This window comes from Diabrotica virgifera, chromosome 3 (assembly GCF_917563875.1).
Source record: "Diabrotica virgifera virgifera chromosome 3, PGI_DIABVI_V3a".
In the NCBI taxonomy this organism is placed as follows: domain Eukaryota; kingdom Metazoa; phylum Arthropoda; class Insecta; order Coleoptera; family Chrysomelidae; genus Diabrotica; species Diabrotica virgifera.
Window position 1 is genome coordinate 47624193 of NC_065445.1, and position 26970 is coordinate 47651162.

At 34.4% G+C, this 26970-nt stretch overlaps 1 protein-coding gene across 5 annotated transcripts in view; it reads left to right on the top strand.

The window, feature by feature from the left end:
• LOC114325818 (piggyBac transposable element-derived protein 4) overlaps positions 1-18794 on the top strand; it is a 57185-nt gene extending 38391 nt beyond the window's left edge. For all 5 annotated transcript variants that reach the window (XM_050646436.1, XM_050646433.1, XM_050646435.1 and 2 more), the window contains one exon: positions 10665-18794. In XM_050646436.1, the coding sequence (XP_050502393.1) occupies positions 10665-12293 (1629 nt within the window). In that variant the 3' untranslated portion in view covers positions 12294-18794. The remainder of the gene's footprint in view (positions 1-10664) is intronic.
• The last annotated feature ends 8176 nt before the right edge of the window (positions 18795-26970 follow it).

Sequence of the window (26970 nt, forward strand, 5' to 3'; positions counted from 1 at the left end):
ACAATTATAATATATCTGCTTGTTCCAACTCCATTGCTTCACCAGAAACGAAGTCAGAAAAGTATAGGTTCTTCCAAGTTGTGCGTTACCTTTTTTGCTTCCCGGTGACACAATTATAATATATCTGCTTGTTCCAACTCCGTTGCTTCACCAGAAGCGAAGTTAGAAAAGTATAGGCTCTTCCAAGTTGTGAGTTACCTTTTTCACTTTCCGGTGACACAATTATAATATATCTGGTTGTTCCAACCCTGTTGCTTCACCAGAAGTGAAGTTAGAAAACTATAGGTTCTTCCAGGTTGTGCGTTACCTTTTTCGCTTCCCGGTGACACAATTATAATATATTTGCTTGTTCCAACTCCGTTGCTTCACCAGAAGCGAAGTTAGAAAACTATAGGCTCTTCCAAGTTGTGAGTTACCTTTTTCACTTTCCGGTGACACAATTATAATATATCTGGTTGTTCCAACCCTGTTGCTTCACCAGAAGCGAAGTTAGAAAACTATAGGTTCTTCCAAGTTGTGCGTTACCTTTTTTGCTTTCCGGTGACAATTATAATATTATATCAGCTGCTTTTTACAACTGTGTTGCTTCACCAGAAACAAAGTTAAATTTTTAATGTATGAATGTTTTTTGTTGATATTTTCAACTCAGGCGCTCCAAAACCAACAAACCACTCGCAAACCCGTCCAAATACGTATTGCGAACCATCAAAGCTTTTCTTGAAAAACCGACAGAAGTTGACGTGCCTGATCCCTTGATCACGCATTTTTAATTACTTTTTCTTTTGCGTAGACAGACGAATAGGGAATGTTGTATACAAATTAAAGTACGGTAATGGTACTTTTTAATAGTGATATAAAATACAGGGTATCCCATTTAAATTTTACTGAAAAAATAATGTACCTACCTACTTGAGTTTTAACTCACCCTTTATTAGATATAAAGTAAATTAGCAATATCAATCATTTTTAAAAATTTTGACAATAAATAAAATATGGCATCAATAAACCATTGCCGTTGTGCTTATTTTTATTTATACAGTGAGTTGAACTTGTTACGATTTTCATATAAAATTGGTTATAACTTTGTAAATACCCTGTATAACATACCGAACCTTTATATTTTGAAAGTAACAGGATCTATTTGTTTACGATGAAAACTAGTTATAATTCATTGAAGGGTCTAAAAGGGTCTAATGTACACAATGGTCCCCTCTTCAACTTGTTGTGGTCAACTTATCGCAGCGTCTAAACAGCGTTTCAACCTCAACAAATCACAGCAACTTGTCATCACAACTAGTTGCTGGACTTATCGCTGTGTTTAAACGCCCCTTAAGCAAATTGATATTCTGTTATGTGATTTCCACATGGCATCTCTAATTTTAAAAATTAATTACTCAGTCATTTGACAACCGATTTTAAAAAACTTTATATCGCTGGATAGGTAAATAACCGTTCTTTCAGTTTACAAAAAATATACTGTGTGTTTCATTAAAAAAACCTCAACAACGGTTGTTTTTACAAAAATCGGTGTTTCGGTTTTCAAAAACAAATTACAATATTAGGCTACTTACAACATACATACAGTCCGTAGAATATTGGCTCCGTGCGTCTCCCCTCTACTTACAGTCACGTGACACGCTGTCAGATTTTGTAGCTGCTATGGACTGTCCAAGTTGCTCAATAAGGACGTTTTAACATTGAGTCTTATGGGATTATTTTGTTAAACTTGAATATTTTATTTTGTAGTGATAATAACCGAATACAATTGTTAGAATTCATTAGTTATTAATTTATACTGTAATTTATAGTGCAACAAAAATATTTTATTTTTCGTTAATACAGATTTATTGACATAAACTGCGATAGTGAGATTATGTATACAAAATCAAACTGATAATCAATATTAGAAAGTGAAGAATTTATATCAGATTAAGTGCGTTTTTATTTTCTGTTTATATTAATACATAATATCACTAGCGTGACACGGCATTTTTTTAAATGTCTCATTTAAATATACACAAAGCGTCCTTATAAAATTTCAAAAAACCGCCACCATGAGCAGGTCGGTCGATTTTGCTTTGACACTTTGTTAACGCTCGGAGCGAATAGATATTGTAGCACTTCGAAAGATCTAAGTTGACATTGTTGCTAATTACAAAAAACTCTTGAATTAATTTTAAAAGAAATATATCACATAATTATTGCGAAGTGGATTATACAACAAAACAAATTATTATTCAATGTAAATAAATAAAAACAGAAATAGAAAACAAGAATTCAGTCATAATCTTACGTTAAAGTAAATAATAAAAACAATAAATATAATAAAACAAATATTTATAGTAAAGAATAAAAAAATCTGAAGTGTCAATACCGCAACTGTCATATAAATGTTACCAATTTATGCCAAAATCTCACCTTTACAAAAGAGAAGTAGGTACCTTAATCTACAAAAGAGAAGGGAAACAGTTGTTGAACATTTCTTACTACGCTCAAGCGTGCTGGCGCGAAATCGCTGCAAAGCGAGTCGAAGATAGGGATATTCAACATGTTGTATCTTGTATCTCTGGTAATTTTAATAATAAAGAAAATTGAAAAAAATTTCAAACCATGCCCCCTCCCTCCCTTAAACAAGGTTATTCAAAGTTAAATCTTGTTTGTCGGTATATTGTCTTATTTTAAGGTCATGTTTATAATTTTCCTGGTCTTCTAACAAAACATGATGAACCGATACCGTGTATTTATTTAACTTTACAAATATTTTTATCAGTTGTCTGTCAAGTCTCTTAGTGATTAGACGTGTTTGATTTAAAAGTCGATTCACTAATTGCCGCAAAAAATACACAGTTTGTTTACCTTTTACTCATTTATTTGGTTAAGTTTTTTGGATTTCTACAAGTAAGTCGATTCATTACTTAATTTATCCTGGGAAATTATACTTAAAAATCCGACATCTGTCTGGGACGGATGTCGGGAACTTCACCTGGCGGCGGGAAGCCGCCGCGATCTTCAAATATAAGAATCGAGGATATCAGGGTTCTGGATGGCATGGAACTCGACGATTCAAATGTAAATATTAATCAAGATGGTTTTCGCGGATTTACAGAAGCCGATAAGAATAATATTGCAACAGGGGACAAAAATCAAGTTTTTCCAGCAGATAATGATAACAATAAAAGCTCATTAACAACAACAGCAAGTAATTTAGACCAGCCAAACCAGTCTTTCAAACGCGATATTTCCATTAATAATCGATTTACGTCAAGAGATACAGGTCCGTACTTAATTTTTGTGGAACACGAAGTTTTGAATGTGGGAAGATTGCATCCAATGAGACTTGGTGAAAAACTGTTAGCACTTTCGGAATACGAAAAATCGATCTTAGAAATTAGTAGCGTGGGTCGTAATAGACTTAAAATTGAAGTTAATTCAGGGTTAGTTGCGAACAAATTAGTGGAAAATTCGGTATTCAAAGACAATAAACTGATAGCTTATATCCCCTCACATTTAACTGAAAAAAAAGGTATTGTGAGATCGGTCGATACATATCTGACTGAAAATGATCTTGTTAAAGTTATAAAATCAGAGTGTTCTGTTCGTAAGGTGCAAAGAATGTTTCGAAAAGTAATAAAAGACGGAGTGATTGAAAAAATCCCCCGTCAAATGATAATTGTCACATTTGCAGGGAACAAAATTCCCCAATTTATTTATATAAATAAAGTGAGATGTCCTGTAGACACGTACGTTCATCCTGTTATGCAGTGTTACAATTGTCTTCGTTACGGTCACTCTGCATCTCAATGTAAAGGAAAAAAGAAATGCCGAAACTGCGGCAAAGAAAATGATAACGAATGCACTCAATGTGATAACTTCTGCATTTTTTGTAACTCTAATTCACACAACTCGACAAATCGAGATTGTTCAGAGTATAAAAAACAAAAACGAACTAAGGAAGCAATGGCACACCTTAATATTTCTTTCAAAGAGGCCGAAAAAGTTATTGACAATCCTGCCTACACTAGTATTGTTCAAAAAAACAGATTTGCTCCGTTACTGTCATCCACTACTGAATTCCCTTCATTAGTTTCCAGGCCAAATACCTATTCCAATATTGCTCAAAGCTCATCAAAACATTTGCCTTCCATTGCAAATATTTCAAATACTGCAGCTTCTACTAGAAAAAAACGAAAAATACACCCATCGTCTCCTACGCTTATTACCGCTCCAAGCGAATTTAGCTTTTGTGCTAGCCCCGTATTCCAGTTCGGAAACTATAATAAAAATGTATCTAAAAATAACGATGAACATCTTAAAAATGAATTCGCTACTACTTTGAAGGATTCAATCAATAATTTCTTTTCAGACATTCCTGCTCGAAACCCTGCGATTAATAGTTCAGTTCCCTCTATACAAGATGTAGAAAATATAATTAACAGCGTGATTAAACATTTCTTTACCTGATATGGCCGGTTTAAAAATTGTCCAGTGGAACGCTAGATCAGCGTACTCTAATAAAAACTCTATTACGCAACTTTTTACAGAAGAACACTTTGATATAGCTCTTATTTCGGAAACTTGGTACAAACCTAAGTATGAAATGTCCTTACAGGGATTTAATATTGTTAGAAAAGATAGACGTAATAAACGAGGTGGAGGTGTTAGCATAATTATCTCTAATAATATTAAATACAATAATATAGTATTCAACCAAACATTTAATAAAAATATTGAAGTTTGTGGCATTGATATTGATGTCAATGGCACCAAAATATCTGTGGTTAGTATTTATCGTCCAGGTAGCATTGCAGTCACAGTGAACGACTATGTTTCTCTTTTTCAACAAATTCCGCATAATTTTATTATTGGTGGCGACTTTAACGCCCATCATGGAGCCTGGGGCTCTATAAACAATGATCATAGCGGTAACATACTCATGGAAGCTTTAGAATACTTCGACAACTTTATCATTGCAAATGACGGATCTCCTACCAGAGTATCTGCCCCTGGCTCTCCTCCATCATGTGTTGATCTTACCCTCATTTCGTCCAACTTTAGCTCACAATTCTCTTGGTCTGTTAAAGCAGATACGTATGGCTCTGACCATTATGCTATCACATTTGTGTTACAACAACTCAGAATTGATAATATTAATATTACCCCCATTCATAAATGGTCTATGCGAGAAGCTGATTGGGCATTGTTTCAAACAAAAATTGATAAAGATTTCTCCGAGATTCCGCTTTTCAACAATACTAACGAAATGATTAACTTTATCACCAATTCAATGACATCCTCGGCGGATTCAGCTCTTAAAAAAACTTACCCCTTCTCTCCTAAAAAGGCTCCTCATCCCCCTTGGTGGGATGAGGAATGTCAACAGTTAGTTACCCAAAGGAAGGAAGCTTACAAAACGTACAAGCGCAATATGATAACTTCAAATTATATCAATGTAAAAAAAATAAATGCGCTCTGCAAAAGAACCTTCAAATTTAAAGCCAAACAGGCTTGGGCAGACTATTGTACTCAACTCAATAGGAATTCAAATCCCTCGGAAATTTGGCGCCGGATTAATAGATTTCAAAAGAAGAAAAATGATATCCAACCATGTGAAGAAAATGAGGCGGAAATACTTTTTCATAAATTGGCTCCAAGTTTTGTTAGTCCTTACATTCACTACACACCCACCAGTAATCATGATCATTCTCTTCTAGCCCCAGTTACACTAAGAGAGTTAGAACTTAATATCAAATCGTCAAAACTTACTGCTCCAGGCTTAGATGGCATCAATTATATGATGATTAAAAAGCTCCCTGACTCGGCGAAACACTTTCTTTGCAAAATATATAACAATATACTTTCAGGAGATACGGATTACCCCTCACTAAAACAGTGTCTAATTATTCCTATTCCTAAGGCCAGTGACAACAAAGCTCTGCGACCCATTTCTCTAATGTCTTGTGTATTAAAAACTTTGGAAAGAATTATCAAACTCAGATTAGAATGGTGGTTAGAAAATAATAACATCCTCCCCCAATCCCAGTTTGGTTTTCGGCGAGGTAAAGGTACTCTCGACTGTGCAGCCAATCTTGCAACGGAAATTCAGTTGGCTTTTTCAGAAAACCATTATTCAGCTGCCTTATTTTTAGATATCTCTAGTGCTTATGAAAGTGTGCTGTTGGATTGTTTATATGAAAAGTTAGCATACATCCATATACCACCACAATTTGCATTTGTTCTTATTAATATGTTCCTCAGACGACAGATCTTTATAAAATGCAATACAAATACTCTAGGTCCTAGAGAGGTTAACTCGGGTCTGCCACAGGGGTCGGTGTTGAGCCCGCTTCTATTTAATATCTATACCCTCGATGTTCACAACCTTGGTATGAACGCAAGAATTTTACAATATGCTGACGATTTTTCTATATACACTACTCATAAAAACTACTCTCAATGTGTTAGTAATCTTAAGTATATAGTACATTGCTGCTTTAAATACTTTCCTGAACAGGGATTTGAAATATCACCTCATAAATCTGCTATTGTATTTTTTACCAGACACCAATTGCCAGAACTTAATAGCCTTACAATTCAAAATCACACTATACCTGTTTGCAAAACATACACATATTTGGGTATCACATTTGATTGCAAACTGACCTGGTCCGATCACATATCAAGATGCATTAAGAAAAGTGAAAAAAGTCTTAATATCCTAAGAGCAATTAACAGATATCATTGGGGCGCTGACCCTAACATTAACTTGATTTTCTACCGAGCGTACACTCGATCTATCCTAGATTATGGTTGTTTCTTGTATGGATCAGCCACTAATTCCAGACTTTCACAAATAGATAGGGTACAGTTCAAGGCTCTACGCATTGTTCTTGGTGCATTTAAATCCACTCCCACAGCTGCTCTCCTTGCAGAGTGTGGCGAACCCCCCATGCAACTTCGACGACAGTTACTAGCTGAAAAATTCGTCGTTAAACAAAAACGATTTACACACAACGACCTTATTAAAAATTTAGGCATCTTAACTGCATATAGCTACACTAATAAATACTGGCACAACAGAAACTGTCCCCCTCTAGCTGATGCATTTGCAACAGTCTCAAACATCGAACTACGTGATGATTCTGGTTTGCCGTTCTTCACGGCTAAATTCGATATATGTCTTACACAACCAAATATTATTTTTCCAGAATATAATGATAACCCAGCAATTAATAACATATCTATGCAAATAGAATTAGAGAAATTAGGTAATGTACATAAATTTTTTACAGACGGATCCAAATCCCCTACTGGAACAGGATGTGCAGTGTACAGGGAAAACACAAACGAAAGTTTGTTGTTTAAACTAAACAAAAACTCTACAATCTTTACAGCAGAGGCACTTGCTATATTTAAGGCTTTGGATTGGGCAAACAATTCACTGCTACCCTTGTCAAACTTGGCTATAATATCGGATTCGAAATCTGTTTTATCAGCTCTGGTGTACCCGGTTACCTCCATATACAATAACTCAATAATCGTGGAAATTTTGACAACCTTAAGAGCCTTAGATTATAAACAGATAAATACATTCTTCATATGGGCCAAAGGGCATTCCTCCATAACGGGAAACGAAACAGCTGACAAACTGGCAAAAAGAGCTATCACTGATGGCAAACAAGCCCCCGAATTAACGCTACAAGACGCATTATCTATATGTAAGCAAAACTTAAGAACTAAATGGGCAGACAAATGGACAACAATTAGATCTAACAATGCATTTCAGTACTGCACGCTTTTTCCAACACTTCCTTCTACAAAGCTTGCTAAAAGAAGCCATCCCAATAGAAAAATTAACACCAAATACATTAGGTGCCTCTTTGGACACGGAGCAGTCAACTCCAAGCTTTATAAGATGAAATTGGCCACATCCCCCCTCTGTGACTGCAGTGACAGTTTTGACGACTGTAATCACTGGATTTTTCAATGCAGTCATAATTCTAATGCCACCTCTTACCTTATTGCGGAATTAACTAAATTAAAAATCCCGTTTCCTCAAAATTATCTTTCCATTATGCTGGAGTGCATCCATAATCCCGAAGTAAGAGCTATTTTTTTGTAACTTTTTGGGTCGTACGAGGAGACGCTTATAATTTCCTCAACTTTTAGGTCTGTATCAACCAATCCAAATTGTATTCAGTTAGGTATTAAATATATATGTATAGATTTGTAAAAACTGTATTTGTACCAAATAATTGTATTCAGTTACTGTATTTATATGTACAGATTTGTAAAAATTGTATTTGTACCAAATTTTGTTCAGTTATATGTATAGACTTTTAAATGTTATAAATTTTCGTGGCAAAACGGGTTCTTCCCAAAGCCAATAAACCAAAAAAAAAAAAAAAAAAAAAAAATATTTTTATTTTTACATTTTGATTTTTTGGCTTATAGAATATCTTACTAGTGACATTATTCATCTGGGCGTGGTGACGTAGTCCATGATTTTTTAAATGAGAATAGGGCCATGTGCTGGCTCATTTCAAAGGTTATTCAATTCCCTATTTATTAATATAAACACTAACATAATTGTTTATACAGTTTAGTCCAAAAAATATTTAATTTTTGAATCATGTATGTAATTTGTTTAATACAAAATACATTTTACTGCTGATGGAAAACAGGAAAAATGTTTGACTAATAAAAATATATTCAAATTTTCCCCACCTGCCTCTTATCGGTAATTGAACCGAGGTGGAGAAAAATCATATCATATCGAAAGTCTTTAATTCTACAAGCAAGAGTCCCACAAGATTATTTCTTGTCACATAGCTTTATTTTGGTGTCTAAATATAGATTTTATATAGTTTAGTCTACAACACAATAGCCCATTTACTCACGGTTTTTTCTCCGAATTTTAGAGAACCGCTTGGATTGACATAAAATTTGGTACACATAGCTAACAAAGAAAAAAGGGATATTGTGCCGATGTGTGCTTTTGCCCTAGGGTTGAGTACCACCCCTTCTCGGGGGCGAAAAAACATACGTTCAAAATAAGTTCGGAAGTGAATAAACTGATTAATTCTAAGCAACTTTTGTTGCGTAGAGTTTTTTCACTAGGTCAATATTTTTCGAGTTATTTGTGAGTGAATATATTCATTTTTCTACGATCGTTTAATAACATGCTCATTATTTACTCGTTTTGAATAGATAATATCACCCATTACTTTTTTTTTGTAATAGTTCATTACTCACGAGTCATTGCTCACGGGCTGAAGTTAGGTTCAAGTGGCGAATGTCACTTTTAATATTATTCTTATACAACCTGCAAATAAAATTATTTAACTTGTTTATTTAACACAATAATTATTCTAATTTATATCAATAATTACCTTCGAAAAATTTTTAAATCATTTTTAACTGTAACAATGGGTCAGTATATTTTTTACTTTTATATCTTGTTTACTATTATGAATTTTGACGTTTATCATTTTCAATGAAATGACAGTGACATTAGTGTATTTGCTTTGTTTATTGGAATTTAAAACTTATATTGTGTTATATAATATTTTAAATATATTATAACATTATATTATATAGTTATATTATTATATTATACAGTCGGAAAAATAAAAGAATGCCCATGAACGATTACATCAATCACTTATTTTGTATTTGCTGTCTTTTTCTATAAATAACAAACGTTTGTTTGTTGATGTAAGGGATTGATGTAATCGTTCATGGGTAATCTTTCATTTTTCGACTGTAGTTAAATATAAAAATTTACATTATAACTTTATAAAGTACGTCCAACGATAATAGCCATTTCCTATTTATTACAATGATAGTAGGTAGGTACTTTTGACTTATAATGTTTCGGGAATGAATATAACTGGTATGGACTATTTGTTGTTGTAATTTTTACAATACATAATTAAGATAGCATTTATTAATATTAAAAAATAAATAGTAAAAAAATAAATAATAGTAAAACAAAATTTATTTTTGTAAATTATAATTTTAATCTTGAGTATTTGATAATTATATTTTTTTGCTAATTAAAATAAAAAAGGGCGTAGAACAAGTATAGTATTCTACTTGCATGTAATGGCTATTACTCACTCTGATGAATTATGACACGAGCCGTAGGCGAGTAAAACTTCATCTTCGTGAGTAATAGCCATCATTACATGCTCGTTGAATAATATACTATTTTCAACCAAAAAAAACACGTTTGTAGACGATTTGTCGCAAATAATTTAAAAAGTAATTATGTTATTGAAAAAAATATTCTTATCAAAAATATAACTTATAAAGAAGTGAAAAAAACGGTGTATGTATGAGGTCTGTAAACCCAGTAGAAGCAGATTTAAAGTATTTAAAAAAGCTTTGTTTTTCTTTTTTACAAGAGTATCAAATCAAGTTGCTTAGAATTAGTCAGTTTATCCATTTCCGGACCTATTTTGGACGTATGTTTTTTCACATCTGAGAAGAGGTGGTACTCACCTGCAGGAGAAACCACACATCGGCACAATATCACTTTTTTTCTTAGACATTTAGCTACGTGTATGCCAAATTTCAGGTCAATCCGAGCGGTTTTGCAATTCGGAGGTTTTGCAATATTTTACTGTGAGTGAATGGACTACAACGTTTTTAAACTATTTCAGATGCCAGAAAAAGCCTCCTGGGATGCAGAGGCAATGAAGAAAGCCTTATCCTTCATTGCCAATGGTGGAGCAATTAGAGATGCAGGACGAAAGTTTGGAATACCCGAATCTACCATTCGTTTAAGAAAGAGAGACTACGATAGAGGATACTGCGATGTTACTGGACCTCAAAAGGGTCGACATCCTGTTTTTTCGCAGGACAAAGAAAAGCATCTAGCGAATCGTGTATTAAAAATAGCAAAACTGTTTTATGGTGTCACAAGAAATGAACTTCGCCGGCTAGCATATTCTTATGCAATATCTAACAACATTCCGAACAACTTTAATGTTAAACTCAAAATGGCAGGAATAGACTGGTACAATACATTTTTAAGTAGGAACAATGAGTTAATAAAAACAGAATCAACAATCGTAAACCGAATATCTGGTTTTAACATAATACACATTACTGAGTTTCTCACGAATCTGAAGACTCTGTACGAAAAATATCGCTTCAGAGATGACCAGATTTTTAACGTAGATGAAACCGATATTTCTACCCTCCAAAATCCTTGTAAACGTCGTGGCTCCAAAGGAACGAAAAAGTTGGGAGCGAAAACTTCTGATGAAAGGGGAGAAACTGTTACTGTAATTTGTTGCTGTAATGCTGCTGGTACAAGTTATGTTCCCCCTGTGTTTATTTTTCCAAAAGCTCATATGACTAACATCTTGAAAAATAACGGGCCGCCCAATGCAAAATATAGTTTCTCAAAATCTGGGTGGAGCAATGAAAAATTATTCTATCAGTGGCTTCAGCATTTTAAGGATATTGTGAAACCTTCCACAAATGAACCTGTATTATTAATTATGGATAATCATTCGAGCCATATGTCTGTAGACATTTATGAATTTTGTAAGCAGAATGGGATTGAATTGCTAATCTTTCCACCCGGTATATCCCATAGGTTACAGCCTTTGGATATAAGTTTTCATGATCCACTCAAAGCAGCTTTTAATCGACAGTATGACAACTACCTCTTACATTTTGAAAAAGTCACACTCTATAATTTGTCAGAAATCTTTCATAAAGCTTACATTGAAGTTGCTACAGAGGACAAAGCACAATCTGGATTTAGTGCTTCAGGAATATGGCCCTTCCAGCCTGAAAAATTTAAAACCGAATATTTTTTGGCGTCTACTCATACGCCAGCAGTAACAATACATGAAGAGGATCAGCAATCTGACGCGGAAGTACAGTTTAAAGTCCCTAAATTCGACCTTATTACATCAACTCTTTTACAAGCAAATGAAGACTTGAACCACATCCCAACTCATCGCGCAGGGAAAGTTCAACGCCGTGCGAGACAATTAACCCTGAAAAAAAGATTAAAATTAACAGAAAAAGATAAATCTGGATCAGAAAGTGAACCTGAAGAAGAAGAAATTTCTGTTAGTCAGTTAAATGACGACGATGAACTGGACGTGGCAGAGGCTGACCTCGAAAGCAGATGTTTGGTTTGCGACGGCTCCAGTAAAAACGAAAATGATGAATATTGGTTTCAGTGTTCAGTTTGCAGTAGATGGGTTCATCAGTTATGTAGTGGAGTTGACTCTCCCGAAAGTTACATCTGTAATTTTTGTGACTGTTAAATTGTATATTTTTAATTTTCAAATAAATTATATTATACAGGGTGTCCCGAAAATAATGCGTTTCTTAAAGGTATAGGTAGACGGCACCATGTAGAGCAAAAATGTCTTATAACATTTTTTTCTAAATTCAACCGTTTCGTCAAAAAACCAAAATACATTTTGGTATGTAAATTGAAATCTGGCAACTACGTGCAATACAAAAATCTAAAGATAGACAGTCACAATTCAAAAATACTAGTTTTCTTTGTATGTTTACAGTTGTATCTGGTAGTAAAGTAATAAATCATGTAAAATACCAACGAAACCGATATCAATTTCGGCACGCGCCTTTAGTATGTACATTACACCCTGGCTTCGTCCTCAACATCAAAGAAAACAAAAAATTGTTTTGTTTGATTTTCAAACATGGGGGGTATGGTTTGAAACCAGCATTTCAAGCACATTTTTGTGATTTTTTTTTAACTGTGGTACGTTTATTTTATTTTTAAATTAAATAAGCTTATTAAGTACAATTTAAAGAATATTTAAAAAAAATTCAAGGAATAATATTGAAAAATAAGCCAACGTTGGAAAATTTTTACAGACCTTAAAAAAATATGGATTTTGCGATGAACATCGGCACTTGTCACTGGATCACGTGAAACAAAAAATCATAAAGATTTTATTAGCTTATGAGTTTCTCGACACAACGCTGTCGATAATTTTTTATTTTTAAACGATTTTTGAGTTCTTGGTATAAAAAAAAATAATAATAAAATAAAATAAAAAGTTACTAAGAAGATATAAACCTCCGAGAGGTTGAATCGGGTTTAGGTCTTAGCGTAGTAAAAAAAATATACAAAAAATACATAAAAAACAAAAGAAAAAAAACTAAATAAAAAATATAATAAAAAAAATTGTTGAAAAATATATATTAAAAAAAATAAAAAAAAACAGAGTAAAAAAAACTTAGTAGTAGGTAGTAATAGTTTTAAAAGATACTAAGCATATATTTTGTAAAAGAGAGAATTCAAAACACATTGACTGACCAGTTGGTTGCTTAAACCAGTGCCAATAAAACATAAACACACACACACACAGTTCTTGGTATCACTCGGAAGTCAAAAAACGAAATTCTTTGTGACAAAAGGATGAAAATCAAAAATTCTTAGGTGCATTGATTGCATTTTAGGAATTAAACCATAGTTACCTAAATAGTACATACAGTAGGAAAAATGAAAGAATACCCATGAACGAACATATAAAACACGCTGTATTTTCCTGTAACCGTGTCAAACAAAAAATTGGCCAGCGCAAGTACATGTAATAATTATTGTTACATGTACTTGCACTGGACAATTTTCTTTGTGACACGGTGACAGGAAAATACAGCGTATTTTATATGTTCGTTCATGGGTTTTCTTTCATTTTTCCGACTGTATGTACATAAGTTTCCTTATGTAAAAGTTCTCCTTATAGACGAGGGCATTTAGCACAAAATAAATAAATTTTTAAATACAGCACCTAGAGACTTGCAATTTTTTGCATTATGTTCAGGATGACGTCAGGAAAAAAGTCTACTATTCAAAAATGGGTGGAAATGCATAATTACACTGTAAAGTGCATAAAATGCATCCAAAATTGCATAAATATAAAAATAAAGTCAAAATCTGTATACTAAGAAACAAAATTTATTATTTGGGGGTTTTGGGGGTCACTGAATACGATTACGCAATCAGAACAGACCCCTGGATCAGCTGGTGACCAAGGTCAGTGCAAGAGACGTCATCTTCTGGAGTTTCGATGGTTTTCGGAATTAAATCGATGCAAATGGATTACTCACGGATTTTAGGGGTCACTAAGTTCTAATATGCCATCAGAATTCATGATCAGAATTCATGAACAGACCTCTGGACCACCTGGTGCCCAAGGTCACTGCAAGAGACGTCAACTTCTGGAGTTTCGATATTAAATTGATGCAAACGGATTACTTACGGGTTTCTGGGGTCGCTAAACACGAATATGCCATCAGAATATTGAATTCATTCCGGAGTACCTAGTGCCCAGGATCGCTACTATGGCACGTAATCTTCTGGAGTTTCGAGCGTTTTCGGCATTAAATTGATGTAAACGGATTACTACGGGTTTTTTGGGGTCGGTAAACACGAATATGCCATCACAACCGACCTCCTATGCACCTGGTGCCCAAGGTCACTACAAGGGACGTCATCTTCTGAAGTTTTAAGGAATTTTGGCATTAAATTGATGAAAATAAATTACTCGGGGGTTTTTGAGATCGGTAAACACTAACATGCCATCAAAACAGACCATCGTAGAACCTGGTACCCAGTGTCACTGCAAGGGGCGGCATCCGCTAGGCGAGGTTTTCGGTACTATATTGATGCAAACAGATTACTTATAGGATTTTGGGGATGCTGAACACGAATACCCGATCAGAACACACCGGAGGACCTGGTGCCTAATGCACGTCATCTTCTGGAGTTTTGAAAGTTTTATGTACTCAATTGATGCAAACAGACTACTCACGGGTTTTTGGGGCTGCTAAACACAAATGCGCCATCAGAAGAGACGCTGGAGCACCTAGGCCTAAGGCACGTTATCCTCTGGAGTTTTGAGGGTTTTTGGCATTAAATAGATTCAAACGGATTACTCATAAGTTTTTAGGGTTGCTGAATACAAATACGCCGTCAGAACAAACACCGGAGCACCTGGTGCCTAGTAACCCCGAAGAAAAACCCCGCGAGTAATCCATTTGCATCCATTTTATGCTGAAACCCCTCGAAACTCCAGAAGATGACGTACCCTAGTAGCGATCCTGGTCACCAGATACTTCGGAATTCAATTCTAATATCATATTCGTGTTTAGCAACTCCAAAAAGACGTAAGTAATCCGTTTGCATCAATTTAATACCGAAAGCCCTCAAAACTCCAGAAGATGACGTCCCTTGCAGTGACCTTGGGCACCAGGTGATCGAGAAGTCTGTTCTGATGGCATATTCGTGTTTATCGACTCAAAAACCCCCCGAATAATCCATTTTTATCAATTTAATGCCGAAATCTCTCAAACTCCACAAGAGGACGCCGCTTGCAGTGAGCTTGGGCTCCAGGTGCACAGTGAGTCGGTGTTGATGGCATCTTCGTGCTTAGCCACCTCAAAAACCCCTGAGTAGTCCAGTTACATCAATTTAGTGCCGAGATCCCTCGAAACTCCAGAAGATGACGTGCCTTTGTAGCGACCCTGGGCACCAGGTACGCTAGAGGTAATTTTTGATATCATATTCGAATTTAGCGATCCCTAAAACTCGCGAGTAATCCGTTTGCATCTATTTAATGCCGAAAACCATCGAAACTCCAGAAGATGACGTCTCTTGCCGTGACCTTGGGCACCAGGTGATCCGGGGATCAGTTCTGATGGCGTAATCGTATTCAGTGATCCCAAAAACACCCCAAATAATAAATTTTGTTCCTTAGTATACTGATTTTGACTTTATTTTTATATTTATGCAATTTTGGATGCATTTTATGCACTTTACAGTGCAATTAGGCATTTTCACCCATTTTTGAACAGTAGACTTTTTTACTGATGTCATCCTGAACATAATGCAAAAAACTATAAGTCTCTAGGTGCTGTATTTAAAAATTTATTTATTCGGATGTTTTTAGTGCTAAATGCCCTGGTCTATTATGTAAAAGTAATCCAACACCTTTATTAATTCAGATAATAGTAAATGTCACATTATTAAAGCAAGATATAATTATTTTGCAAGTAGGTACCTACATTTCCGGTGAGAACAACCTTAAAATCACACCTCAAATAGTAAATAAACAAGGGGTTCGATTATGTTAAATTTGCAAAGTTACAAACGAGTTCTTGTACGACGATGCCAGATTATTTAATTTTATGAAAATAAAAGTTTACTTATATGGAGAACAATGTATTTTTTTAAACGATTAACTTTAGAAGAAAATGTTGATAGCTTTTTTGTTCTACATTGTGTATTATATACCTATACGCTCTGAGCTTCGCTGGTGTCGCTCCTAGCGGTTATTAATTCAACTTTTACCGGTAATTTTTAAATTTATTATTTAATTGTTATCGCTTAATATTTACAACGCAAAAAAGTAATTAAATTGTAATCGATTTTTTTAAGATTTTGCTAATCATTTTGACGTTCTATTGATAAAATATGAATTTCTTACTTCGGATACTTTCACAATTATCGTGTAGATGGCGCTAAGATTAATTTATAATTACATATTACGGAACATTAAAAAAACTTAAATTCAGTATTTAAAACGTAAATTTATTTAAGTTAAAAATATACACCACAGCTTTGACCAACTAATATTTTTCCTATTAATGTTTTTAATTTCAATGTTTTCAGTATTTAAGACGTAAGTATATTTAAGGTAAAAATATATACCACAGCTTTTACCAACTAATATTTTTTATAATTAATGTTTTTAATTTTAATTTTAAATTAATCACTTTGACATTTATGTCAAATTTCCGGTAAACGTTTACAGACTTGCCACTACTGGCGCTCGCGAATTTGTAAATATCCCCTCTAAGTACGAGCTTACAGCGTATACCTTAAAGTTTAAAGGAACGCACTATTTTCGGCGACACCCTGTATATCATTCGGACTACCACAGAAAGTTGGTGGTTAATGTATAACAATAAAACTCCAACTAACTATGGGAGCCGATTGTTTAATGTTTCATCTAGCCCAGTCACTCAGGTGTAAGCTCGTCTTATCTTAATTGAAAAAGTGAACAATGAGTCTTGGAAGGGACAAATAAAACATGAAATGTACTAATAATATTTATTTTACATTAAAAAATAAAATGAAATCCGATTTTCCCATCAACAAAGCAAATCCTGCCTCATGATATGGTGTGGTATGGTACATCGGGACCGGGTCCACTTGTGAGATGTCAGATACTTAGACCTCCTACGGCGGGTCCATTGTATCACCTCTATCTTACGGTCCAGGTCCATAACAACCTGGTCTTCGTTGTTTCTGGGGCCCAGGCCGCACCGGGCTCCCATGTCTGTCAGAATCATCAGGGTCTGCAAATCTGAGCTTCTCTAGCCGATGCCACCCCGAACGTCCAATTCTCCAGAAACCTTATGGCCTCACAGAAAGCCATAAGTCCCTTAAAAGGCAACTCCCTCGCCTGGCTAGGCTGCATAGATGCCGATCCCAGGATCTGCCACCTCTGATAGGCCAATACCGGGTATTCCCAGAGGACATGAGAAGGTTTCTTCCTCCTCATTACATAGACGGCACCATGAGCCATCCGCCAGTCCAAGCAGATGAAGGTTTCGGGAGCCTGGCCTGTCTCATACCTCCATAACTGGCCCAGCAGTCCTGGAACCTCCGCAGAAGAAGCTCATTGAGACTACCCCGACAAGTACTGAGGGGCACTCCAATCACAGGTTCGGGTCCCACGGGCAGAGTGAATGAGCCCCGTCTTGCCAGGGCGTCAGCTCGTTCGTTGCCTTCCACACCTGTGTCCCGGTACCCATAACAACCTAACCCTGTTGGTCAGAGCAATCTCATCCAGTGCTCTCTTGCACTCAAGAACCAGCTTAGAGCTGGTCTTGAGCAGATAGAGATGGTCCTGCCTGAGCAAGCTCTGTATGCAATCTCTTGAGCACATACCAGATTCGCAAAAATCTCGGCCTGAAAGACTGATGAATGAGAGCCGAGAGCCTGGCTAGACTCAAATCCGACTCCAGCGCCTGCCAGCTCGTCCATACTGAACCCATCTGTGAACCAGAGGAGCCCATTCCGACAGATTAATGTGGGTTTTCGTTCTACTCACTCTACCCGATCACTCGAAATGGTTGTACTGGCAAATGTTCGCCATATCTGTCTCACTTAGTTTAGCCTGCAGATCATTGCGGTTGCCCGTGTGGTACATTATTATCCTTAATATAATTTATTACCCTTATAATATAATAATTAATATAAAATGTTTTACACCTTAATTCTGAATAACTTTATCATTGTTATTAACTTGTATGTTAACCTTATACAAAGCCACGAACCATAAGTAAACATCACATTGAACTGTGCGTGTTGTTTTAATAGTTTCTTGTGTATAAATACAGATTTAGGCGAAAGACATTATATTATTCGCGTTACTAGACGCGGGCATGTCGAAATATTGTTGGTATAGGTCGTAGACACCATTGTTGACAGTTATGGTTAGTTACCGTTGTAAAATGTAAATATAAATGAATATAAATGTAAAAAAAAAAACGTTTCGTTCGTTGCAATCCGTGACTGCACGCCGGTGTTTGTCCTAGTTGGGTCAGAGAGAGCAGCATATGTGCCTCCCGATGAGAGACTAATAAGTTTCGAAACCAGTAGAGGTGCTTGCTGCACTCTCTGATTGAACTGGAATAATAATGAGGCTATAGTTTCGTGTTGCAACGAAATTGAAAATTGTTATTCATTTTTGGAATATAAATGTATTATTGGAATTGAATTCGAATTTTATTTAATTCGGCCGAAGAGGCAGAGTAAATATCAACCCTCTGCTTCACCAATACACCAGGGGTGTGCCACGTTGAGACATAAGTGACCTCTGATTGGTAGCTAATTTATAAATTGTGGAGTCTCAATTCCAATATACAGTACGTAACTCGTTCAGCTGGACATAGGGAATATACAGTTGAGCCCCTGAATCTTTAACCGTGCGTCATCATTTAAAGCATACGAAATAAGTCGATGATAAGTCGGAAATTGAAATTTACTAAACGCAACAGCAAGTCACTTACTATCACTTGCTGTTGCGTTTAGTAAATTTCAATTTCCGACTTATTTCGTATGCTTTAAATGATGACGCACGGGTAAAGATTCAGGGACTCAACTGTACATGGAGAGAATTGTGGCAACTGCGCTAACCTGTGTTAGTTGAAGCTTCTCTAGTACGAGTTTTTGGTGTAATAGAGCTGTTAGAACGAATAGAATGAGTGACTTTTGAAGCAAGGCTGTCGCTGTCCATAAATAAATCAAAAACAAAGTTTATGATTAATGAGTTAATAATTTTACTTTAATTTTTAAAATATTTATTTAAAAATTAATTTCAAAACTAAACAGTCTTCTCATTCCCTTAGGCCAAAAATATTCAGCTACTACATTGTCATATTTTGACCTTTATTTGTCTCAGTCGAAATGAGTTGTGAATTTTGAGGTTAATGTCCCTTAATGCTAATAACCATATAGAGAGCTCAGTTGCCACAAGTATCTCAATATAATACAATGTATGTATTTATGTATCTAAATATATACAATGTATGTTCCCTATGTCCAGCTGAACGATTTACGTACTGTATCATTTTATTGTTAAAATATTTGTTACTTTATTATGATTCCGTTAATTATCTTAAGTTTATCGATAATGTAAATAAAGGAAACAGCTGTAGTGACACTAATTTGTAATAGACTAATTTTTTGATTCGGATTGTCCGTTTATTTTAGAATATGTTGCACCAACCATTACTCGATTGGATCAGACAGTTTTTGAACTGTCAAAAGTAACCAGCCCATTTTCTGCGGATATTTGAATAATCGACTGTTTTTATTTTGGCAATTCAATTTCATAATATAACCTTACAAAACTTACTTTGACAATCATCTTTGACAGACCAAACTCTTATTCGAATGGAATAATAAGTGCGTTCGCGGGTGACTGTCGGCGACTAGTCGCCGACAAACTAGCAGCAAAACGCATGCGCACTTTAAAATGATATAAATAATATCGTTAATAGATAAATATACAAAGTATATTTGCCTAGTATAATTTAATAATTAGTTATTAATATTAATTAAAAGTAAATATACCTTGTATATTTATCTATTAACGGTATTATTTATATTAAGTGAGGTTAGAAATTGTCGGCGACAATTTGTCAACTGCACCCGCGAACGCACCTAAATAAGTGCGGTCGCGGCTACCTGTCGGCGACTAGTCGGTGACAATTCCTAACCTCACCTAATATAAATAATACCGTTAAGAGATAAATAAACAAGGTATATTTACTTTTAGTTAATATTAATAACTGATTATTAAACTATAGTAGGTAAATATACCTTGTATATTTATCTATCTATTAACGATATTATTTATACTATTTTAAAGTGCGCATGCGATTTGCCGACAATTTGTCGCCGACAGTTACCCGCGAACGCATTTAATATGTACTAATACAACGCTAATACGATGTTGCCACTTATACCTTATACATAACCTTACAAAACTTACTTTGACAATCATCTTTAGGTTTGTTCCAACTAGCGGTCAAACCAGTAAGAAACTATCAGCGAATAGTCGACCAGCGCGAGTAGAGGGGATAGCACTGATTATGTTCTCGCACTGGCCAACTGTTTGCTGACGATTTCTGACTAGTTTGTCTGTTGGTTGAAACAGACCTTTTGACAGACCAAACTCTGATTCGAACATAGATATTATAATAACAAGTAAATTAGGCCAGGTCCAAAAAATAGCGTAACGCAGAGCAGTTCGGGACGGTGGTCTATCTATTTCTCTCTACCGGCGCGGCGCTTAGTTTTCTCTCTCTAGCCGCCTCTGTGTTTGTGTCGTTCCATTACTCACATCTCTTGCTAGATACGTTCACACTCGCACGACAGACAAAGATAGCTATACCACCGTACTTGCTATTGGCGTTACACCCCGATGCATTGAGTGGCATATAACTAGCCTGGTCTATTGTTAACATGTCTCTGGATTCGAATGGAATAATATGTACTAATACGATGTTGCCACTTATACATTGTCGGTTTGTACGTTTGTAAACCAACAGTTTTTTAGAATGGTGCAATTCGTTTGAAAAATAATCATTGATCATTGATTTAAATCGTCGAATTGACGGTTAGCAAGTCAGTTGTTTTACAGTCTGTTGGTTCAAATGGGCATTGGAAGTGTTGAAAACAAAAGTTTTCAGTGTTCTATCGTTATATAAAATGAACTTCGATCAAGTAACGGTCGAGTCCATCTCTTAATAGGCGAGTACAATTAGAACGAAAACATACACTGTTTCGGAAAAATTCAAACAAGCTTATATTTTTCTAAAACTTTTTTTGTTAGTTTATATACATGTTAAAGTAAAAAGTTCTACTCGCAGATTTGGCCAGTAATTGTTTATTATCGTGAAATGGGGTGAGATTGATCAATTTTAACTTTATTTTATTTACATTTTAAACGTTTTTGTTACTGTTCTATATTTAAACATTTCACGTGTTATATTAATATCTAAAGAGTACTGATTTAACACTAGTTTTGTTTTAATTATTAAGAAAATCCACTTATCTCATAAAAAAAGGGTGATCAATCTTAGACCCGTGACTGGGGTGAGATTGATCATGATGATTTTATAGCATGAAACAGTAGTGCTTTTAAATAGAATATGATCAATCTTAACCGTGACTTATTCGGTCAGACAGTTTTTCGAATTTTTACAATGGGGTGAGATTGATCATGCGGGGGTGAGAATGATCACACTATTTTTATTGTACTATTCTTTATTTATACAAAAAAAACATATTTTAACAACTAAAAATGTAATTTAGAACAATTTATAAAAAAAGAAAATTTGATTTAACATTCTTTTATATTAATTCCTCCGCGAAATAGTTATTTTCCTAACAAGTGCAGAAAGTCATTCTTTTCCGCACGCGACTGCAGTTTGCCGAACAAAGCGAAGCGGGAGTTCGGCAAGCAGTCGAGTGCGGAAAAGAGACTTTCTGCAAGAGTTAGGAACAATATTTTTTCTAAGAGTCTTTAAAAAATTACCAAATCTTAATCAATTAATTTAATTAATATGAAAATACATACACAAATTAATTCTTTGACAAGGTTGTCAAAACCAAACTTTCAATATAATTAGTTAGCATGACGACGATCTTGCTTTCCATGACGATGATTCAAAACGACTGTTATTGTCTACCGATTTGACTTTCGAATATTATGTCAAAATAATTTTATTTCATCGAATTGTTGCGTTAATTTCATTAAAACAGGAACACAATAAGATATATTTGAAATAAATTAGTAAATAATACCTAAATATTAGTTTATTGCATGTATTATAATTACTTTAAGGCCATATTAACATATCTAAATTAACACGCGTGCGGAAAAGTAAAAACCGCGTGCGGAAAAGTAATACGCGTGCGGAAAAGTAACACGCGTGCGGAAAAGTGAAACTTTCTAAACTAAAATGCGTGCGCGAAAGTAGACATTTTTGCACGCTCGTAGAAAAATGATATTTTTGTATCCTATCAGAAATCATCTCAAGTGTTGGATCTGGTAGTAAGGCAACTACATCATTGAAGGGAACAGTGGATATGTCATTTTTAATTATTTTGAAAATCTTCCTCGATCCTGCTGATTTAAGGCCTTGAACTTCGATTTCTTCTCCTTCTACAACTCCTTTTACCTGACAGACATAGGTAGATACTCTTCGGCAGATGCAAATTTTTTTTCCGGGGTCATCTGAGACGTTGGACTCGATGTAATTAAAAATATTTTCAACTGGAACATTTTCAATCGTTTGTTGTAAATTGTCAAAGTATTTTTTAATCAGGTCCGGAGATACTTCTGCTCGGCTTTTTTTAATATTAGTTGCTAATCTTTTACCAGCATTACCTCCGTGTCTCTTCAACAAGCTATTTACCCAGTTAATTCCAGGAATATTCTCCTTAAATCTGGATACACTTCTACCAGTTTTGTCCAAAAAACTTTTGACGCACATTCTCAAATCCATTGCACTTAGAGGATATCCCTAATCTGCACACGTTAAAATGGCTACTTCTATAATGGCTGTAATGGCTACTTCTTCTTCATATTATGTGAATACAGATTGTCCACCTGTTTTCTTAATCTTCCTTCCATGGTATTTGTTATTTAAAGTTCCGTAGGACAATTTGTATTTTTTTGCGGCTTCTCTTAACGATAATCCATTTTCCAATACATCGTGCAGTGCCTGATTAACTTGTTCTTCATTAAAATTGCCATACGTTCTACTGCCTAATTGTCTTTTGTACGTTCTTCCCATTTTGATTGATATTCTTAAATCTGTGAAAAAAATTATAAATTAATTTCTGGAACGTACGTAACGTGGGGTTAGATTGATCACTTGATCAATGTCACCCCATTCAATATTATCAGCCATCTTAAAAAAGCTGTCGTTAGTTAAAATGCTAGATACTTAAAATTATTATTACAGAACCATACAAAATAATTTCATAACACTAGAAATAGCGAACTTACCTCTGTTCTTTCTCTACCATCAAAAGTACACAAACTATAAAAATAGGCCAAAAATTATGGTTAATTTCAAAGCCACAGAACTTCTTCGCAATGCCAATTGCAAACTAACAATGACGTGAACTGATCATAGTCAAGATCCAAGAAATTAATGGTGCCACACCCAGAAACAATTGGGAGAGATTAAATGTCCAGCAAACGACGGCAATGTTGCCAGATTCCTTTTAGCGGGAATTTTAAAATTTTATAGCAGTTTGGTTTTAAATTTGACAGTTCTGTTTTCTCAAGTCAAAAATCTTAACCTTACTTTTACAAGTGATTAGGATTATTATTATTATTTTATTTTATTTACATGTAAATTGAAACAATAAATATTGTGCTGTATCATAATTTCAAACTCATTATGCTGCAGTCTTTTCCAGTTGATAAAATTGCAATTCAAAAACTTTTAGGAAGGTAGGTGTAACTTCCACATTATTATTTATTTTTTAAGTATTAAGGTTGATGTTGATATCAAAAATTTAGATTTCAAAGATAGTTTTATGTAGGTAGATACTAATAGAGTAATAATAGATTAGATACAAAGTAAGCTGTAAGTAGTATAACTGCCCATGTAATCACCTGTTATGTTGTTTTTTTAGATTTGCACTGTATTAATGGCACAGGAAAAGAACAAGAGTACAAGAACATGAAACATCTTATTATGAATGTATATGTATGTGATCTTAAAAAAATTATTTTACAAAACAAGATAGAGAAACAGCTTTAAAATCCCAAGGATCCTGCAAAATGTTTATTTGGTGTACTAGTTGAATAATAGTATCTAAAAATATTGAAACTATTTTAAAACACATTACGGGCCTGATGATGATATAGAGCACTTACATAAATACCAAAATCAGATAAATATCTCTTCAAAGTTTATTTTGAGACTTTCTTCAAAAATGTAAGTAAACTATTTGCATATCGACGGCAGAAAGGCAGGATTTCGTAACTGAAAAAATTTTATAACATGAGTTACTTCAGTTTTCGCTTTAGAATAAGTGTATCGGCAGCTATTAAACAGCGATTACAGCTGGGAAAGTTTCTGGAAGGCTTCCAAAAGGCTTTCCCAGCTCTAAAAGCTGTTTAATAGGTGCTGATACACTTATTCTAAAGCGAAAACCGAATAACTCATTTTATACAAATTTTTCAGTTATGAGGTCCTGCCTTTCCGCCATTGATATACACAATATAATTTAAAACAAGAGTGTTACCACTAAACCACTTTTTAAATATTACTCATGAATATTTACTACAGTTTACAATTTCAAACTAGTGTGTTTGATTCTCCTATACCTATATTTTACTTTTTTAGTAAACTTCAGACTGTTCAGGATAGCATAATAGCATAGGAGGCGAATTAAAAAGAATTGATTTACTTACAAGAAAAGATATCACAAACATTAAACTCTCTTATGGCATTGATTTGAAAGATGGGTATACGTACAATGATGATGCAACCAGTGTTTATTTTTGGGTTGAATGCTTACAGACTCATGTCCAATATTATTTTACAAACAACAGGGCATACTAATGGATATTCATTCTGAATTTAACATTTATGATTTTTGTCTTATTTTCCTTAATACTGTGCCAAAAGGAAATGTTAATTAAGTTTGGTAAATCCTTTATCGCAATCGATGGAACTCATGGGCTCAATTCCTATGACTTTGAACTTATGACAGTATTAGTAAAAGATGAATTTGAGAATGGATTTTGTACTGCTTTCTTATTTTCAAATAGAAAAGATACCTACTTTAATTTACCATGTGTTGGTATTATAGTCAAATGTTTTCATATCAGGCATAAGCGACACCTTTTATAATGCCTCGTCAAATATAATGGGTATTGCTCCTAATAGACTGTTAAGTGCCTGGCACATAGATATGGCATGGTAAGTAAATCTTAATAAAATATCTGATTCTGAAAAAAATCCTATTATGTATACAAGATGTATTAATGATGGTTTAGAGAGTATTAATAGCTTTTTGGGTAGACTTCTAAGTGATGCAGATACATACAATTTTAGTAAGTATTTCCAGTAGAACTACTGCAATAACATCCAACAATGGGCCTATTGTTATAGGAAGGGGTTGTGGAATTAATACCAATATGACCATTCAAAATTTTCATAAAATTTTGGATAAAAGGGTATCCATTAGTTGTTATCAGTTAAGTTTAAAACTTGGCACTCATGGAGAGCTATACTATAATATATAATAGGTATATCTCATAATATTACATCTCATATTGTTCACTACAGTAGTAATGAGTGAGCCTGCATACACAGAACCATAATAATATATTATAGTTCGTGTATGCAGGCTCACTCATTACAATAGTGAGCAATATGAGATATAACATATTATAGTATAAGTCTCTGTGCATGACCAGATTAACACGTTTGGTACCCATCTCAAACAAGCTCCACTTAGCTGGTACCACATAGTTAAATCATTTATTTAGTTACACACTACTACTCACATAACTTATGTGTCGTCAGTACCTTCTGTAAAACCTTCGTGATGCTACCCATACGTCATGGCCACTGAATGTGTTAAAGCTTGCTAATCTAGGAGAGTTATACTAAATATATATCGCCTATTATATTGCCTTAAATAGAAAAAATATCTTATTTAAATTGTATCCATGTAAGTTTTGATTTAATGAAATAAACCTTTTAATCAAAAAAGTGTTGTTTACTTGTGTACACCCAGCAATATCCTGGTCATAGATAAATAATATAGTATTACCGGATCCTGATATGCAGACGCCAATAGGGCTTTTCATTGATTGTCATTTGTTTCGAGCTTCTGTCATGAGTCACATAATATTAATGTATCTATGTCATACGTCTTTGGTTTGTATCATTGGTATATACCAATAACGTACGACGTAGATATATTAATATTATGTGACACATGACAGAAGCTTGAAACAAATGACTGTGAATGAAATGCCCTACTGAATAGGGCTTTTCATCGATTGTCATTTGTTTCGAGCTTCGGTCAAGTGTCACATAATATTAATATATCTACGCCATATGTCTGGTTTGTATCATTGGAACATATGACATAGATATATTAATATTAGACAACACATGACAGAAGCTCGAAACAAATGACTGAGTGAAAAGCCCTATATCATGTAAATACAAGTCATAAAGATGTCTTTCTACGGTTAAAATTTCACAGCCTAAAGACATCATTTATGTAACTTCTTAAGCCGTCACAAAATGACTGCAATAAGAAAATAGAATTTATTAACTCACCTCGCCCCCAGGCAAAGTAAAGGTGCTAGGCCACTAAGAATGTTTTTTTCAATTTTTTTT